This window comes from Lynx canadensis, chromosome D3 (genome assembly GCF_007474595.2).
Source record: "Lynx canadensis isolate LIC74 chromosome D3, mLynCan4.pri.v2, whole genome shotgun sequence".
Classification (NCBI taxonomy): Eukaryota; Metazoa; Chordata; class Mammalia; order Carnivora; family Felidae; genus Lynx; species Lynx canadensis.
Genome location: NC_044314.2, coordinates 87,353,203 through 87,372,256, shown reverse-complemented (window position 1 = coordinate 87,372,256; position 19,054 = coordinate 87,353,203). Strand labels below are relative to the sequence as shown.

Below are 19,054 nucleotides of genomic sequence, written 5' to 3'. Positions count from 1 at the left end.
CGCTCCGCGGTGCGACCGTCTCCGCCCCCTTTCGTGCAGCCAATCACAGGCAGGACGACGGGCGCGCGCACGCTCCCTCGAGTTTAACGGTCGCGAGAGGCCGCTCGCCTGACGCTGACATCCACTGTGGGAGCCCCGGCCAGGTGAGTGGTCGCCGGCCTGCGGGGAGCCGTCAGTCGCGGGGGGCAAGGGGACGAGGCTCGGAAGACATGGACTTAGCAGAACCCTAAGTGTGCTGATGGGCTCAGGGCGGGGGCGGGGGTGGGGGGACGACGGCCACACGACGCAACCCCCACCACAGTCCTCGGATGTGTGGGGGCTTTGCCTGCGGCCGGGTGCCTTTTCTAGACTCAGTGCCCTTGAGTGACACCCGCGCGGCCCAATCGCAGAGCGCCTCATCCCGAGTGGCGGGGGGCTTGTGGGATCTGTCTCCTTTTTTTGATCTTCCCTGGTTGACTTTGGGAATCGCGGTTGTAATTGTGGGAGCAGCGGCTTTTCCTTCCGCCTCCCCGCTGCCCACAGTTCAGGCGACCGCATTTTGTTCTTGCTCGCCGTCCCACTTTGACCCGAGAGCCACCCCATCAGCAATTGAGGTCTGGCTGTGAAGGCAAGGGGGTCAGGATCTGGCCTCAAAACCTCTGGAACCCTGTCTTCCATACCCCCCTCGGGCTCCTAGCAAAGCGAAACACCTGGTTAACTTTCCGAGTATCAGGCCCCAATTTGTACCATACCATCCCCCATCCTCCCAGCGACCTTCTTTTTGGCTAGGGGTTTTGGGGACCAAGAGCGTCACATTTCGTTACTGGGAAATATAAAAATGGCTCTGTGCTTATAACCGTTGTCCATCGCGTGTTTTTGTTTTAATTTTGCATTTATGTCGGGTCCCCCCCCCCCTTTCATTTCCCCTTCCACTCCCTCCCTCCCCCACTGGAGAAGCATCTTTGCGTTTCGAGTGGTTTTCCATCTCCATCTTCTGCATCCGGATTACTTGAGCGGGCGAAATAACGGATGGGGTCGCAGATCCAAGTCCCTGGAGAGCCTTGTGTTTTCCTGCTAGAAGAGCAGGGTGATTTGAATCCAGATATTTTCGTTGCCAGGTGGAAGGTGCAGCCCCAGACCTTTTCGGTACCCCATTTGTGGCTGGTGATGGGCTGAGCCACTGGGGAGAAATCCATTTACGTAGGTCCAGTTACCCTTGGCTTTCACAAAACCTACCTCCCGCCAAGGAAGTGGTTCTTTTATGAGCTGATGTTTTTTAAGGTTGTGCTTTGTAAAACCAGGCCCTAGAAGTGGGAACCTAGTGGAATCTTGTAAGCAGCATAAATGGTTTTTTTTTTTTTTTTTCTTGCTCTTTCACTTTTTCAAAAACACATGAATTCTCTAAGTAGGAAGCATGGTGTTTGATTTGTTATGGCCAACTTGCCTCTGTACACCTGGCATCAGTTAACCTGCATCAGTTAGTTATTTTTAGTTGACCTGGCGAATAGTCTTTAAAGAAGTGATACGTGCATAGAGTAATAAAGGCTATGTAGTGCAAGATGCATTCCAGCCAGTGGACAAACAACTGTTGTTAACCATTGAATTGGCTGTTTTTTGTTTTTTGTTTTTAATTTTTTTTAACGTTTATTTTTGAGACAGAGAGAGACAGAGCGTGAACAGGGGAGGGGCAGAGAGAGAGGGAGACACAGAATCTGAAACAGGCTCCAGGCTCTGAGCAGTCAGCACAGAGCCCGACGCGGGGCTCGAACTCACGGACCGTGAGATCATGACCTGAGCCGAAGTCGTACGCTTAACCGACGAGCCACCCAGGCGCCCCTTAATTGGCTGTTTTTAATATCAAATTAAATACTAAGTAGTTCCAGTTTATCCGCCGTGTAGATCAGCAAGCATGGATACTTGGTAGAGCTTCTTAAATGAACAAGGCATGTACGTATTCCAGTTGTTACGCAGTAGTGTCTAGAACCTTGATAGTTAAACACATAAAATTCTGAAATAATACCTGGAAAAGATGAAGCTACTTTTGCAAATCACCCTTATTGTAGATTTTTTTTTTCAACGTTTTTTTATTTATTTTTTGGGACAGAGAGAGACAGAGCATGAACGGGGGAGGGGCAGAGAGAGAGGGAGACACAGAATCGGAAACAGGCTCCAGGCTCCGAGCCATCAGCCCAGAGCCTGACGCGGGGCTCGAACTCACGGACCGCGAGATCGTGACCTGGCTGAAGTCGGACGCTTAACCGACTGCGCCACCCAGGCGCCCCACCCTTATTGTAGATTTTTTGAGATCCAATTCATGTATCGTAAAATGCATCCCTTTAAAGTGTACAATTCATTGGTTTTTAGTATATTCACAGATGGGTTGTGTAATCATCGCCACCATTTAATTCTGGAATTTCTCATCACCCTAAAAAGACACTCCATACCCATTTTTTTCTTTTATATTTATTTATTTCCGAGACAGAGAGAGACGGAGCTTGTGTGGGGGAGGGGCAGAGAGAGAGGGAGACACAGAATCCGAAGAAGGATCCAGGCTCTGAACTGTCAGCACAGAGCCCAACGCAGGGCTCAAACTCACAAACCGTGAGATCATGACCCAAGCCGAAGTCAGTCGCTCAACCAACTGAGCCACCCGGGCGCCCCTCCATACCCATTTTTGGTCACTTCATGCCCCAGCTCTGGCAACCATAAATGTGCTTTCTGTCTCAAAAGATTTGCCTATTCTAGATTCCTCACATAAATGAAATCCTACATTATGTGATCTTTTACTGAGCTTCCTTTACTTGATTATAATATTTCGGCGTTTGTCCACATTGTAGTATTGTATCAGTATTTCATTTCTTCTTATGGCTGAGAAATACTCCATTATATGTATATACAACATTAGTTTATTCATCAATTGATGGACACCTTAGTTGTTTCTGCATTTTAACTATTGTAAATGATGTTGCTATTCTTAATGCCAATTTATATAAAAGGATCAAGGTTTCCAAAGTAATGAAAAAGCAGTTGCTAGATTTAGTGGCTTTTTATAGTATTTTTTCCTCCATTCATTTTCAGACTCTCTTGGGAGCTTAGGATATTTCCCAGTTCTGAATGTTAGCCACTGAAAATGCCTGTAGACGATGAAGCATCTGAAGATGACTCGGATTCAGTTTCTTCAAACATTGAAAGAACCTACATTTTCAAATAAGAGAGTGTAACGATTTCTATACACTATGGAAGATTTTGATTTGGTGAAACCCTTACGGAAAACTTCATCTTCTGTAGAATCTGATATAAAAAATTCTCCCCATTCTTTTGGACTGAACTTAAATATTAATAGGTAAGAATGGGATAGATAGATTTTTTTTTTAAATGTAACAACAAATCAAAACAAGTTTATTTGCCCAGTTGACCCAAATAGCATCACAGTTATCGGTTCGCATTTAAATAACAACAGCCCCTGAGCAGGAACTGTTCAGGGATAGTTGTTTTAAGTCCAGAATAGTTTCATTCTTTTCCTGTTTTTTGTTTCTCCCAGAGATTATACACTTTTGCATGGGGAACATTGTGGAAAAGAACTTGTTTTCCTAGTTACGGTTCTCTGTACGCTTTTAAAACTTCCTCATAGATTACCAACATGCCTTTAGAATTTAATTGACTAAATACTGTTTCTACATACAAATAACGTTTAATATTTCAGAACTACCTCACCAACCTGGGAAGTAACAATTAAAGTTGAATACTAGGAAGTAAGCAGAAAAACAGACTCTGAGTAGACAAAAATAGATGCTATCCAACAATGCATTTTATGCATTTTCTTTTTAAGCTATCCCGTGTTTGCACCTTTTTTTTTTTTTTAAGTTTATTTATTTTTGAGACAGAGAGAGAGGGAGGGGGGAGACAGAGAATACCAAGCAGGCTCCAGACTGTCAGCACAGAGCCTGATGCAGGGCTTGAACCCATGAACCGTGAGATCATGACCTGAGCCAAAATCAGGTTTTGGGACGTTTAACCGACTGAGCCACCCATGCACCCCTTTGGTTTGTTTGTAATCAGAACCTGTTTGCTTTCATTTTGTACATAATCTGAAAAACTTGGGTTACTTGATTTCTAAATTTCTAGTAGCTTAAAAACAGCAAAGGGGTAGAGTCCATCAGAGAGGAGACCACCTATATACCAAGCAGGTACAAGGGAGCAAAAACTTACCAGTCTGGGCCCTACTGTTAAAGCGTCAGATATTTTCGAACACAATAGATCTTGATGAAATAAATAAATTCATTAATTCCTTAAAAAGTTTGTTCATTCTCTGCCCTTCTCAGGAGGAATATAAGGCAGCTTACAAGAATATATAAAATGAAAAAGCAAGGTGAAAGGGTGAGAAAGTGTGTGGCAAATTGTCCAGGAGAGATGTCTGTCTTTGTAATCTATACCCACATACTGAAAGTTTGTTTCCTGTATCACCTGGTGGTCCCTATGAAGAACTCCCTTTAAAATTTTTTTTATGTTTATTATTTTGAGAGAAAGAGAGAGAGAGATCCCAAGCAGGCTCCCCACTGTCAGTGCAGAGCCCAATGTGGGGCTTGAACTTATGAACTCTGAGATCTTGACCTGGGCCAAAACCAAGAGTCAGACACTTAACCAACTAAGTCACCTAGGCGCCCCTGAAGAAATCCCTTTTAGAACACAATTTTCCTAGGGGGACCTAAATATGTCCTTTTTTTTTTTTTTTTTAAGATTTAATTAAAAATTTTTTTTTAATCTCTACCCCCAACATGGGGCTTGAAGTCACCAACCCGAGATCAAGAGTTGTGTGCTCCACCAACTGAGCCAGCCAGGTGACCCCTAAATATGCCCTTCTAATGAAAATTATGTAACTGAACTTGTCTCCCTTTTCATTGTGACTGGTGGTTAAATCAGCCAAATTTAGACTTGATAATTACACAACTGTGTAAATCCGTTACAGACGACATGTATGTTCTCCTTTCCCTTGGGTTTTTATTAATCTTTCTCTGATCCTACTTGTCACTATTTTTCTGTTATTTTAATTAGTATTGTTTTTTTTAAATGAACTCTTTGTGAAACAATATAGGTTATCAATAAATAAATGAAAAATGGTCTCTTAGACTGGAATTTAAACAGATTTTATTTTCCTTAATTATGCTTTGTGTTTTTATAAAACAAATCTGAAATAACTTCCTCTTAAGTTTGGGAAAGCAGTCCTCCTGGAAAGAATGAGTGCTATTTTACACAATGAACAGGCTAAATAAGTCCTGAATATTTGCTGCTAATTTACTTGGCACAACTTTTATTCAAAGACAGTGCAAAAAAGATAAGCATCAGTTTATCACACCAAATTAGGGGGATGCGATTAACAACACTTGACTGCAGTTCTGGGCAGTGGAAAAAGAATCTCTGCTACAATGAAAAAGGCTCTTCTTACAGTAGAGTGCAATAATCCTCTGGAATAATGTAGATTGGAGAAGCTAGACCTTTTTCTTATCGTATGGCAGAAACTTACTTTCTGTTGGTACTTTGGAGTGTTCTGGCGCTTTTGGAGAAAGTCTTTCTGTTGGGTTCTTAAATAAGTGTTGTCTTTTTACTGCTATTTTCCTTTTGTGGACAAACGTGATCAGATTTTCAACAAACGAGGTGCCATTAAGAAGGATTAAATGTCAGTGGTTTTGTACTGCTCTGCTAAACTTGAACTGCTGAATTATTCAACACTTGGTAGAATGAAGAAAACCATTTGAATTATTTATGTTTCAACAGAAGTAGTCCCCACCTTAGTACAAATGGGGTATCCTCTTTCTCAGGGAAGACCAGACCATCTGTAATTCAAGGTACAGTTGAAGTCCTAACCTCTTTAATGCAAGAGCTACAAAACAGTGGAAGGACTGATTCGGAACTTTGGAAAAACTGTGAGGTATCTAGTTTTGTTTTATTTGTGGAATCTTAAAAAATATAATTGTACATGTGCCTCTACTAAACTCTAAATTATTAGAGATTTATCTTCTAAAGAGCATGATACTTATTGCTAAAGTGGTCAAAAGTAGTAATTGGGGAACAGCACTGAACGCATACGAAAAAGATGATCAAAAGCATGTTTTGACAAATATCAGTCATTAGACACATTAATTTATATTTTAAGTGTCAACTAAAATATTAGCTTTGTTCAGAGAAGGGAGAAGTCCAAATTTACTAATACTATTACTAATTCTAATGTTTTAAGTAACACATACAGAAGTGTTACCATTTTGAAAAACCTAAATCCTCTTTGAACTATTTATAAATTAAGGCTTTTGCTTAGTTGTGATACATTGAGTTATATTGATTTTTCAGGTCAGTGGTTCTTTCTTTGGTCTACAGGTTAAATTGTGCTATAAAAACTTAGCAGATAAAAGAATACATAATATGTAAATTTTGATTCACAGAATAATGCCCAAGTTAGATTTTTCCAAGGCTAGATTTGGTAATGCTTTATAGAAATGTATAAAACATTATTATTATTAAATTGTTTATTTAGGGGACAGTAGATTTTATTTTAAATGTTTATCATACTTTTAAAACCATTGTTTGTGTAATTGTCAAAATGTAAAATGGAATGGATGAATACCTGGTTTAAGAATTCAGTAGCAGCCACCCCTAATTGTAATTATTTGTATTCATTATCCATAATCACTGAAGTTATAAGACGACTGAGTATTGGGGCACCTGGGTGGCTAAGTCGGTTAAGGTCCAACGTCGGTCTCAGTACAGAGCCCGCTTTGGATCCTCTGCCTCCCTTTCTCTCTTTCAAAAATAAACAAACATTAAAAAAAAAAAAAAAAGAATGAGTATTAATGCAAACTTTAAGAAAACTGAGTTTTAAGTGTTTACAGTTTTTATGTTTTTTCCATGTAATTATCAGTCCATGATAATGCAAGAGACCGGTAAAATGCAATTAAAAGTGAAATCTTTTGTGAAATATTTCCCCTAATATACTTACTCATTAGCTTATGAACCTGAATTAGTATGCTTTTAAAAAAATAAGGCATTGCTTTTCTGGCAAATTCATGTTTAGCTAGAAATTGTTGCTTTTAATACTTCGAAATCAGCATCTTTGAATCAGTATTTGTTTGTGAATCTAAGATACAGGTTTTTATAAGCCAGCATACCGACTAGCCACTAACACCTTAACATTTGAGCCTGTTTCTTTACACCCTTTCTTCTTCACCTGGGATATAATATTATTATTTTTATTATGTTTAATAATAACTAATTTTTGTAATGTAGACATGTAATTGATTATTCAGTGAATAGTTTCTTAAGATAGTTCTTTGACAGAATATGAAATCTCCTGGTCATTTCAGTAAAATTTCTCCAATTTATTAGTGTGTTTTGTGGCAAACAAAACCAAAATATGATGTTTTAGTGTAGTATTGTAGGAAGAACGGGAGGGGTAAGGATCGTGCAAGCCTTATTCCTATTTCCCCTGAATTTCATGTTTTCACCTTCTTCTGGAACTGTAACATTTGTCTGATTTCTACCACTTGTAGTGTTATTAAAATATAAACCTTCCACAGAGCTCAGAGCTCTGGAGATCTGATTTCTGTAGAATTTTTTCTAAAACCTCTTTCCTGGAATTCTTTTTTTTTTAATGTTTGTTATTTTATTTTTGAGAGAGAGAGTTGGGGAGGGGCAGAGAGAGAGAGAGAGAGAGAGAGACAGAGGATTTGAAGCAGGCTCCGCGCTAATGGCAGAAAGCACCATGTAGGACTCGAAGTCACAAACCTTGAGATCGTGACCTGAGCCGGAGTTGGATACTTAACCGACTGAGCCACCCAGGGGCCCCCATCTTTCCTGGAATTCTTGAGTTTATCACTGCTTAAACTTGAGAAGGTTATGTATTTTGATTCATGGGAAATAATTTTTTAACACATTTATATAGAAATACTTCAATATATTCTTAAAGACTTGCTATTGCTAATATTTCTGTGATGGTAAATTTTTAAAACACATTATTAGCTAATTTGTCTTAATTCATTATTTTAGCATTTTAACTATTTAGTGCTACTGATTACATATTTAAGAGTAACGGTTGTACAATGATTGTTGTTATTATGTGTACTGTTTATTGTGTGTCGATTTGCCAAGCAATATACTAGACACTTTTTTTGTCAGTGGCACTCAACCTTATTAGACCCAAAGCCCTCAATTTGTAATATTACAATTAAATTACTAATTTACAAATAAATTTTACAATTTCAAAAATAACATCAACTTATATTGTCCTGAAATGAAGTTCACAGATATATCCTGCCTGTACCCACTTTAAAAACAATCATCCTCTTAACTGTGATATAAAGGAGGAATGACAGTTACTTATAGCATGATAACAGGTATTTCAGTATACACGTGCTCAGGCACATCCACATTACAAGACCTAGTGAAGCATAGCCTGGTGTTTATACGTAGACTCATTGCGAAGGCAGTGGCTACAGACATGGACCGATACAGCTCTTCTGTATTGACAATCCAGAACTGCATTTGGTGACATGATTTTCTGAAACGGTGACCAATTTCTGATCAAGTTCTGAAGCAAACAGAACATCTTTGTAGTTGGATTCCTGGACAATTTGGTGATTTGAAAGCTGTGCAAAATATATGTTATTTTTATAATATAAAGTGGACACAGGACAGTTTTTCGTTGTCGGGGACCATCCTGTGATTTGCATCCCTGGACTGCCCACAAAGTGCTGGTAGTGCTCTCCCTAGCTTTGTGACACGCATGACCTCACAGATTTTCAAAATCTAGTTCCCCCCCTTGAGATCACTGTTTTCACATCCATCATATTGGAATTTAAAATTTATCCTCCCAGCCACCTGGGAGGTGTTCCTCTTCCGATTTTATACTGCCCCCCCCCCCAATTTATAAATTAGTAAAGAGCATAAATGAAATATACTTGTTGAGGACCATACAAGTTGTTAGTGGAGAGCAGGGAGTCAGGCCTAGGATGTCAAAGCCAATGGAATATTTACTAGGCATACGATAGAAACCCCATTCAGGCTAATAGCATCAAAAACTGTACAGGGGAAAGCTTTAATTAGATGCCTAAGTCCTCCAACAGTATGTACAATGCAGATCATATAAATAATGTTGGTTAGAAATGAATAATAGTTCTTAATAATTATGTGAAAAATGTTATTTGCTGCATTTATAATGTTCTTAAATATGCTTATTGAAAATTAAAATATTAATTATAAAATCTGACTAGGGAGAACAAAATCTTCTCTACCAATTTATATCCAGAGCAAGCTCTATTCATTTGTATCCTAAATAAGAAAACGATAATAAGGATGTGGTTAACATTGCGTGCCACATAAATATAAGGCCATTTTTTGGTTATTTTTTTGTTGTTGTTATGTAATTCCGTCATTATTGTAATTTAGTTTTTTGTGACTAGTAACTTTGTCAGATTAAAATAACCCCTAAAGTAGTGCTTAAGTTAGTATAACTTAATAAGAAAACTGTTCCCTGATTTATTTTTTGTTTTGATTAAGATACTTCATATTATAGGTAAGTTGAGAAGATAAGGAACTGAATTTGATGTAGCCTACCTTATCCTTATCAAGTTAGTTGATTTAGAATTAATACTTTCTATTAGCACTCTTCTATTTTCTTTATTTTTATTTTTATTTTTTTAATTTTTATTTTTTGAGAGAGAAAAAGAGAGCATCCACCCAGTGTGGAGCCCAAAATGGGGCTCAGCGTGGGGCTCGATCTCACGACCGTGAGAGCATGGACCTGAGCAGAAATCAAGAGCTGGATGCTTAACTGACTGAGCCACTCAAGCGACCAGCACTGTTTTATTTATTTGTTTTTAAAAATGTTTATTTTTGATAGAGACAGAGCACGAGCAGGGGAGGGGCAGAGAGAGAGGGAGACACAGAATCCGAAGCAGGTTCCAGGCTCTGAGCTGTCAGCATGGAGCCCGATTCAGGGCTTGAATTCTCGGACTGTGAGATCATGACCTGAGTTGAAGTTGGACGTTTAACCGACTGAGCCTGCCAGGCGCCCAGCACTGTTTTATTTCAATCCTGGGGTTTTTTGCTTCCTTTGTTTTAATACAGTTATATAGTCTTCAACTTAATTCTGCTCTATTATAATTATAGAAACGGTTTTCAGTATTAATCTGAAGGACCTCTGAATTGTGTAGTCTGTAATACCAAGAAAAAAAATTCATCTTGAACTTGACCTTTTTTTTTTTTTTTTTTGAGTAAACCACACCCAGTGTAAGGCTCAAACCCTTGTCCCTGAGCTTAAGAGTTGCATGCTTTACCACCTGAGCCAGCCAGGTGCCCCTGAAATTCACATTTTTATACCCTCATTTAGACACTCTTTCCTTGGTATTGTGTCCTAGGTGCTGGAGGCAAACAGGTTAACAAAATGAATAAATGAGATGCCCTCTTATTGTGGTAAATGCTCTGAAGGCAAAAACAGGATGACATTGAGAAAGAGAGCAACTGCAGGATGGTTTGGGAAAACTGTCTTTGAGAAGGTGGTCGTTAAGCTGAAATTGCAAGGGGCGGGGGTGGGGGGGAGAAGGAAGCCATAAGAGCTGGAGAGAGAGCTTTCCAGGTAGCGGGTACAGTGAAGGCAAAGCTTTCAAGGTGGAAGACCTTTTTGTCATGTTCAGGGAAAAGGTAGAGGCCAGTGTGGCCGGTGTGCTTTGAGCACGGAATAGATAGGGATGAGATGAAGTTGGGAGGTGTGCATGGGCCGGGTCACTCCGGGGCCTGTGAGGAGTACAGGAGCATAAAGATGGTGAATGGTTTTAAACAGGGAGGCTCTTCTCACGGTAGCTACGTACTGATATTGCATATTATTGTGTAGAGTCTCTTACTGTAAACCAGCCTTGAGACTGAATTTAGCTTCTGGAGATTTCCCCGAACCCTTTTCTGGCTTGTTTTGTAGTCTGATTATGAGAACACTCACTATACTCTTGAGTCAGCATGGATCAGAACCTCAGAGTGAAGGGAGTCCTAGGTCAGTTCCACAGGTTTTCAGACTGATTTTTTAAATTCCTTTTTCAGCTGTGGCGCTGTAAAACACTTCAGCACCTGACTTGAAAAAGTTTTGTGTTTTTTTTCCCCACTTAAGTCCCATGTAAATTAGGGGTTAAATTTCCATAATATCAAACTATCTCTTGTTTTAAGACGTGGGATTCTTTTTCCTAGGTACAAGTCATTGTTTAAGAAAATCACTAGCTGCTACAAAGAAAGGAAGAGAACTTAAGACAAATACGACGTATGACTGCCAGTTGTTGATGAATCAGAAACGATAGCAGATGACATGCCATTTGAAAAATAAGATTTACCCAGACCTTCAAATTTACCCAAACTACAGGTTACATATGAAAGGGGTGACCAAGCCTGTGCCTGTATTTTTACATTAAATACAGTTTTATAACTACTTAATTCAGCTTATAAATTTAAATTAAAATACATTTTACAAAGGTCCTTTCCCACTGGAGGAATTTTTCTGTGAAATATTACATTGAAAATTATTTTTAACTAAAACATTTTATAACTTAATAGACCAGGTGGTTACAACTATTCAGTTTGGTGGAAAAACAATGCCAAGAGCAAATAGCCGCTCAGCAGGAGCAGTTCCACAACCAAATTCAAGTAAGTTGTTATTTGTATTGATTCTTTTTTATACTGTAAGATTTGCAAGAAGAACCCGTTAATACTTTATATCAGTTTTGCTGATGAACTAGAAACATATCGTCTTTAGAGTAATACCTCGTATTTTTAAGCAATATTTTCATAGTATTTATAAAAAAATGCAATGTTTAGTATACTTACCAAATCTGTAACTTTGTTTTCAGCGTATACAGGAGGAGATAAAAAATTTAGTCAAGTTACAGACCAGTAATGCTTCCTGGGCTTCCTATGATACTTCTTTAAGTAAACAGTTATCTTCAGGAAGTCAAATGGGTTTTTTTTCTGAAAACAGTGAGAGAAATGAACCTATTATCAGTTATCCTAAGTCTGAAGAACCAGAAATGCAGCAAGAAACATCCACATCACAACCAGACTGCAATGTGGACAGTAGCTCAGTGAGCAGTGGGTATGGTACCTTTTGTGTCTCCGAATTAAATGCCTACAAATCTAAGGACCCTCGGGAGTTCATGGAGCACACAGAGGTTTCTGAGGGACAGTTTGGAGCATCTTTGGGGCAGATGGAGTCACTTGCAGAGGGTGTAAAAAACAAGAATTTTCGTATACATACCACTGAAGAGTTTTGTGCATCTTTAAAAGAAGATATTTCCATTTTTCCTGGTGAATTTGAACACAATTTTCTTGGTGAAAATAAGGTTTCAGAAGTATACAGTGGAAAAACGAATAGGTAAGTAGAATTTCTCCAACATTTGAAGGGAGGTTTACTTGTTTATTGCATTTAGAATCTAGTAAATCAAGCTGCTTTTAGAGTCTAAATGTATACATGTGCATGTAATTTGCAACTAAAAATTATACACAAGCATACTCAATTTTATGCTTTTTATATAGAAGAGGAAATTTTCTAAGTTTGATGATAAGTGTGGCTGAATGTTTGTAAAGCAAACAATCATTTAAAATTTGTCATTTACCCTAAATGTTGAGTTTTATATCTCTGAAATTTGTTCTCTAAAATACGTGTTTAGCTATAGCAACACAGATCTTGTGTACCTGTAAGTACAGTCACTAGTCCTTGTAAACAAATAAGCTTTTGCTGTAGAGCTATATTGAGTATGTGAACAGGTCACTGTGGTGGTTTTGTTCTATTCCATGGCTACAGGCTAAATCCTTTATTAATCACCGTTAGTCTTTGTGTTCACTTTGCCTTTGGTAATAAGAAATTGTAAAAAGAAATGTAGGTGAATGGATAAAGATCCATTCTTTCTCTGCGGTTAGAAAAAGAACTCAAAGCATTTCCCATGGACACAATATTTATTAGTGTTTAGTTTTATGTGCAAAGGACAGCATCTAAAGAGAATAATTTTGTTTTCTCTTTCTGAATAGTAAGTCTGTAACATCATGGGCACAAAAGCTGAAGCAGAACCAACCAAAGCGAGCACTTACAGAGGAGGGGTGTTCAAAATCTATGCAAGGAAATGAGCAAGCCAAGAAATCACCAGTTGAGAAAGTAGGTGATGAGTCACTTTATTGCTAATTATGGTGGAGTTTACTACGCGCTCGTCAACATAAGTTTTTTGCCCTTTCTTTTGTATTGTTAATTTGTTCCATTGACCTATCTTTCTCTGGGTGTCCCAGAGGATTGGAAACAATGATTTGCTCTGGGTATTGCTTTTTTAGTAGTCTGGAAGTCAAAAATAATGAGGAATAAAGTACAATAGAAAATGAAAACCGTTTTGTAAAGGTCCTAATTCTCTTTGTGCTGTAACTGTTTACATTTAGCCAGAGAATAATCCATTTAACTTTTTTTTTAAACTCTCAAATAGGGGCGCCTGGGTGGCTCAGTCCTTTGAGCGTCTGACTTGGCTCAGGTCATGATCTCATGGTTCATGAGTTCGAGCCCCATGTTGGGCTCTGTGCTGACAGCTCAGAGCCTGGAGCCTGCTTCGGATTCTCTGTCTCCCTCTCTCTCTGCCCCAACCCCTACTTGTGCTCTGTCTGTCTCTCTCTCAAAAATAAATAAGCATTAAAAATTAAAAAAACTCTCACATAATTTATATTACTATTAAGTTGTAAGAAGTAGTACTGAATTTATAATCCAAATTGTAAGAGGTTAAATGTTTAAATTCTGTGTGGCCCTTTTACTAATCTAGCAGCTGCTTTCGTTAAAGAGGTGTAGATATTGAGTAGGTTTTAAACATCTTTGAAGTCCTTTTGGCCTAAGTCGTCATAGAGTAATGTTGTTTATTCTATGATACTGAATTGAAATTGCAAAATCACGTCTCTCTGCAAACTTGATACCTTTAGAAATTGGCCACTGTTTTTAATGTTTATTTTTTTAGAGAGAGAGAGAGAGTACGTGCACTGGCAGGGGAGGGGCAGAGAGAGAGAATCCCAAGCATTTTCTGTGCTGAGCGTAGAGCTAGACGCAGGACTTGAACTCATGAACCGTGAGATCATGACCTGAGCCAAAATTAAAAGTCAGATGCTTAATGGACTGAGCCACCCAGGCGCCCCTGGTCTTGATTGCTGTAAACATGGTCTTTCTATCATCCTGTGAAAAAGATTAAATAGAAGTCCTAAGAAGACAGTCCTTCAACCTTTATAAAGCACTATTCTCTTTTCTTGCCATAAGTTTTCTTCAGCCTGTGATATTTAGGCTTCTCAAGATCACCATTCCAGAACCTATTCAGATTTGTGTTCAGGAGGGAAGTGAGGGTGATAAAGCTCCAGGGACCACTGGCCTCACCTGCAGGCACCCTGTAGTACTGTATCTGTGGGTCTGTTCTTTTGAACTCGCGTGCCATTGGGATGGTACATCTTTGGTGTGAGCGCATAAGAGTATTTAGAGACGGGGTGAAAGTTGCTTTTTCCATTGGAATAGGTTGGCAGAAAAAATGTTTTCATATATGCTAGTTTCTCTTCTGTTTTTACATTAAGTAAAACTCAGTCTTGGGGAGGCTAGCAAAAAACAAAAAAACGAACAGACAGACTAGTCTTTTGGAGACTTTCTCACCGCTGATAAACTTTGGGTCTTTGGTATATACCTTGGTGGATACAGTAGTTTTCTTTTCTTTCTTTTTTTTTAACGTTTTTATTTATTTTTGAGACAGAGAGAGACAGAGCATGAGCAGGGGAGGGGCAGAGACACAGAATCTGAAGTAGGCTTCAGGCTCTGAGCTGTCAGCACAGAGCCCAATGCAGGGCTCGAACTCACGGAGTGTGAGATCATGACCTGAGCTGAAGTCGGACACTTAACCAACTGAGCCACCCAGGTGGCCCTATAAATACGTTTTCATTCTGAACTCATTAAGTAACACCAGCTCCCAGTGTTCTTCCAGCTCCACAGAACCAAAATAAACTTGTGTGAACACACAGGAAAAGAAAATCCTTCACGGTTAATTCCTATCATTTTGTATTCTTGTAATCACAGGGAAAACTGGACTTTCGTAGTTCTTCGTGAACCCTCTGAGGCTTTCTCTGTGCCTTGGTTTGATACCTGGCTCTCTTTCTTTGGGTCAGTAGTTTGTGCCTAATGATTTTTATCCATCGACTAATGGTTTTCTTTCTTGCATTGCAGCCTGATTTCACTGCTGCTAAGCACCCTCATGCTTTTTACCTCAATAAACCAGATGAGAGTCCAAATTCTTGGATGTCTGATTCAGGAACAGGTATGAGACCTGTTGTTTTGTTTTGTTTCGTTTTGTTTTGATAACAACTTGTCTGCATTTCTCACGGGATGTTAATTCTATCCAGTGTATTAGCGTGCTTTCTGTAAATGTGTTCTGTGGTGCCTCTGTTAACTATAACTTCCTTACTTGCATTAGTGTTACAGATTCTGTAAAGATAGATGGGAAAAATACTTTTGCAGTTGTTTCAAACAGCTGCAAAAGCCATCTCAGCATTTTTCAGATGCTCCAGAATGAATTAAGACATTCAAACCCTTTATGAGTCATTCTTTACTCTCCATGGTAAGCTTATTCTAGTTTTAATGACTGAACATACTGATTCCCTACCCTACCCCCCACAATCCCACATCCAGTTTGTCAGGATAAATTAGCTTTGCCTGATGAAAATTGCCAGAATTCAACCACTGTCATGCTGTCACCCTAATAGAGTCCCCATCACCTGTCACCTGAGTTCCTACAACTTCCTGCCCAGCATCCATGCCCTCACCCTTGCACCCTTCCATCCGTTCTCCACACAGTAGCCTAAACAGTCCTTCTCTAAGATGGGTCAGATCATGTGACTCCTCTGCTCAAAACCCTTCTATGCTCTTTCCCTCAGGGTAACAGCCAGAGTCGTATAGGTGCCCGTAGGCTCAGCAAGATCTAGCCTTGTTCTGTTTGACCTCATTTTCTGCTGCTCCCTTTCTCTGCTTCAGCAGAGAGGCTGTTTGCTTAAATGTGCCAGATAGGTTCTCATTTTAGGGCTTTTGCTTTGCTGCTTCCTGTATTTGAAATGTTCTCTCCACCCGTTATATAGGGGATCTCCCTCATATGTGGCTAAAATGGCTAACATTATCTTGTGACCTTGCAGCGAGCCAACCCTGAGCACCCCTCCCCACACGCTACATATATTCCCTTTTACCTGATTTTTAAGTCTTACCATTTGGTGTTTACTGCCTTCTAACCTCCTGTGTATACGTTGTGATTTCTTTACTGTTCATTTCTCACATTTTCTGCTCCCCAGCCTGGCACGGTAAACACTCAGTATGTATTTGAACCACTGAATTATTATTCTTATTAATTTTTAAAGTTTGTTTATTTTGAGAGAGCACGTGAGCGTGTGCACAAGTGGGGGATGGGCAGAGAGAGAGGGAGACAGAATCCCAAGCTGGCTCTGTGCTGTCAGTGCAGAGCCCAACGTGGGGCTTGAGCTCACGAATCGGGAGATCATGACCTGAGCAGAGATCAAGAGTTAGACTCTTAACCGACTCAGCCACCCAGGTGCCCCTGAACCATTGAATTCTTTATATTGTTTCTATCTAAGTCTGTGCTACTCATAAAGAATTTTTTTCTTTTTTAAGAAATACATTTTAGGGGCGCCTGGGTGGCGCAGTCGGTTAAGCGTCCGACTTCAGCCAGGTCACGATCTCGCGGTCCGTGAGTTCGAGCCCCGCGTCAGGCTCTGGGCTGATGGCTTGGAGCCTGGAGCCTGTTTCCGATTCTGTGTCTCCCTCTCTCTCTGCCCCTCCCCCGTTCATGCTCTGTCTCTCTCTGTCCCGAAAATAAAAATAAAACGTTGGAAAAAAAAAAAAAAAAAAAAAAAAAAAAAAAAAAGAAATACATTTTAGATTGTAGTAGTTTATCTTGACTTTAAAAACATTTTTAAAAATAGTCTCTACACCCAGCATGGGGTTTGAACTCACGACCCCGAGATCAAGAGTTGCACTCTTCTCCAACTGAGCCAGCAGGCACCCCACATCTTGACTTTTAATAATATACTTCATTTTTAAATATTTCGATCATCAAATTAGAACTCTTCCGTGGGAAGGCATTTAAGAGATTCTTGTTCCATTAAAATTCAATTTCCTGTATCCAGATAGCCAAAAACTAGTTACTTCTCGTATTTAATTTTCTGTAGGTAGAAGTAAGTTATTCTAGAAAGCACTTTTCTCTTTTCTTAGTCTTCTCTTCTGTGTATTTGTGCACAACAGGCCCGACTTACTGGAAGCTGGAGGAGAAGGACATGTATCACTCTTTGCCTGAGACTTTAGAGAAGGCATTTGCACCATCCTCTGGAGATAGGTCACCAGGCCAGGTGATTTAAAAACACATTGTGTGTATGTGTTTGTGTCACACAATTATAGTTCAGAGCTTCGTTTCATTATAAACGTTGTATTTTTCCAATTATTCGTTTAATGTTTTATTTATCCTTGAGAGAGGGAGAGACAGAGCGTCAGCAGGGGAGGGAAAGAGCAAAAGAGGGACACAGAATCCGAAGCAGGCTCCAGGCTCCGAGCTGTCAGCACAGAGTCCAACGCGGTACTCGAACTCACAAGCCGCGAGATCTTGACCTGAGCCGAAGTCAGACACTAACCAACCGAGCCACCTAGGCTCCCCAAAAGAAGCGTGGGCTTTAAATTGTTCTTGCTTTCAAATGTAATCTCTCATTCATTGCCTATGTGATCATAGGAAGGTTACTTAAAAATGGAATTTAAAATGGCCAGCTAATGTGTTGTAAAATTAAATGAGATGATTTTGCGCCTACTGTGCTAAACGTAGTAGGTCTGCAGATAACAGCTTCCGCTGTTCCTACACCTGGTTTTGATTCTCTGTCTTATTCCGCCCTCCTGCTAATCCATTTGTACCAATAATGCTGAGCATTTTAATTTGCTGTCGTCATTTTCTTTGAGCATGAAATGTAAATATTTTGTTTACTTCAGCACGGTGAAATCAAACTACCCAGCATGTGTACATTCAGGTGATGAGAAAGGTTGGGGAAAAGGAGTGATTACAACGAAGGTAACCAGGAGAGCTATAAGCATGAGTAATAGGCATCGGTAGGGGCAGTGGGGATACAGCGTATGTGTAGACAGCAGAGTCCCAAAGAGGGGTACAAACCAGCATCCCATCCTTCAGGAAGGGAGCAAAAGAGAGAGACAGATAAATGCAGGGAAAGGAAGGCTGGGGAGTGAGATTGTGAGGGGCTGGAAGCCTCGGTGGGCTTTGTGATTACAGAGCTCACTGTGTGTGACGTGATCAGCACCATCAGTGAGTGAATACTGTATTTTGGTGATTCTAAGATACTGTCAATTTTAAAACTTCCTATTTCATAGTCTAACAAAATTATTCTAGGGGCGCCTGGGTAGCTCAGTTTGTTGGGCCTCCGACTCTTGGTTTTGGCTCGGGTCGTGATCTCGTTGTTCGTGAGCTGGAGCCCCACTTCGGGCTCTGTGCTCACAGCTCAGAGCCCGCTTGAGATTCTCTCTCTCTCTCCCTCCCTCCCTCTATCCCTCTATCCTTCCCTTGCCTGCTTGCTCGCTCTCCCCCCTCTCTCTCAAAAATAAGTAAATAAACTTAAAAAATTATTCTAACAAAAATAAAAAGCCGTGTATATCAGTGCTTTCTTACCGCTTAGAATTTATATTTTATTCTTAATGAAAGATCTTGTAACTGAACCTTGATTTTTGTCATATAACTCTTATACATACTTAAAAAGGACGATATAAGTGAAATAAATTTGTTAAAACCTCTTCACCTACAGAGGCTTATGCTCTCTTTTCAACTCAGTGTTCCTTTCTGTGTTTTTCCGCATACTGTTTTTCTTGAGCCATCAAGAGCTTTGGGGATTGGCAAAGATGAGAGGCCTTGGTGCTGAGTTTTTACCTGGCCTAGTAGTTCTGTAGATCTGGCCTACTTTTGGCACCCAGATGGGGAATGCTGCTAACCATCTATGATTCACTGTCCCT

The 19,054-nt window shown here is 39.8% G+C and overlaps 1 protein-coding gene across 5 annotated transcripts in view; it reads left to right on the top strand.

Moving 5' to 3' along the window:
- Positions 1–33: 33 nt before the first annotated feature.
- Positions 34–19,054, top strand: part of MPHOSPH9 (M-phase phosphoprotein 9) — a 60,822-nt gene continuing 41,801 nt past the window's right edge. For 2 of the 5 annotated variants that reach the window (XM_030336234.1, XM_030336237.1), the window contains exons 1-8: positions 82–143; positions 3,058–3,322; positions 5,752–5,905; positions 11,560–11,649; positions 11,853–12,373; positions 13,027–13,150; positions 15,221–15,311; positions 17,300–17,403. In XM_030336234.1, coding sequence (XP_030192094.1) covers positions 3,216–3,322; positions 5,752–5,905; positions 11,560–11,649; positions 11,853–12,373; positions 13,027–13,150; positions 15,221–15,311; positions 17,300–17,403 — 1,191 coding nt within the window. In that variant the 5' untranslated portion in view covers positions 82–143; positions 3,058–3,215. Of the gene's footprint in view, positions 144–3,057; positions 3,323–5,751; positions 5,906–11,559; positions 11,650–11,852; positions 12,374–13,026; positions 13,151–15,220; positions 15,312–17,299; positions 17,404–19,054 lie in introns of those variants that run through there. The other 3 variants (XM_030336233.2, XM_032595319.1, XM_030336236.1) reach the window with 3 other exon arrangements.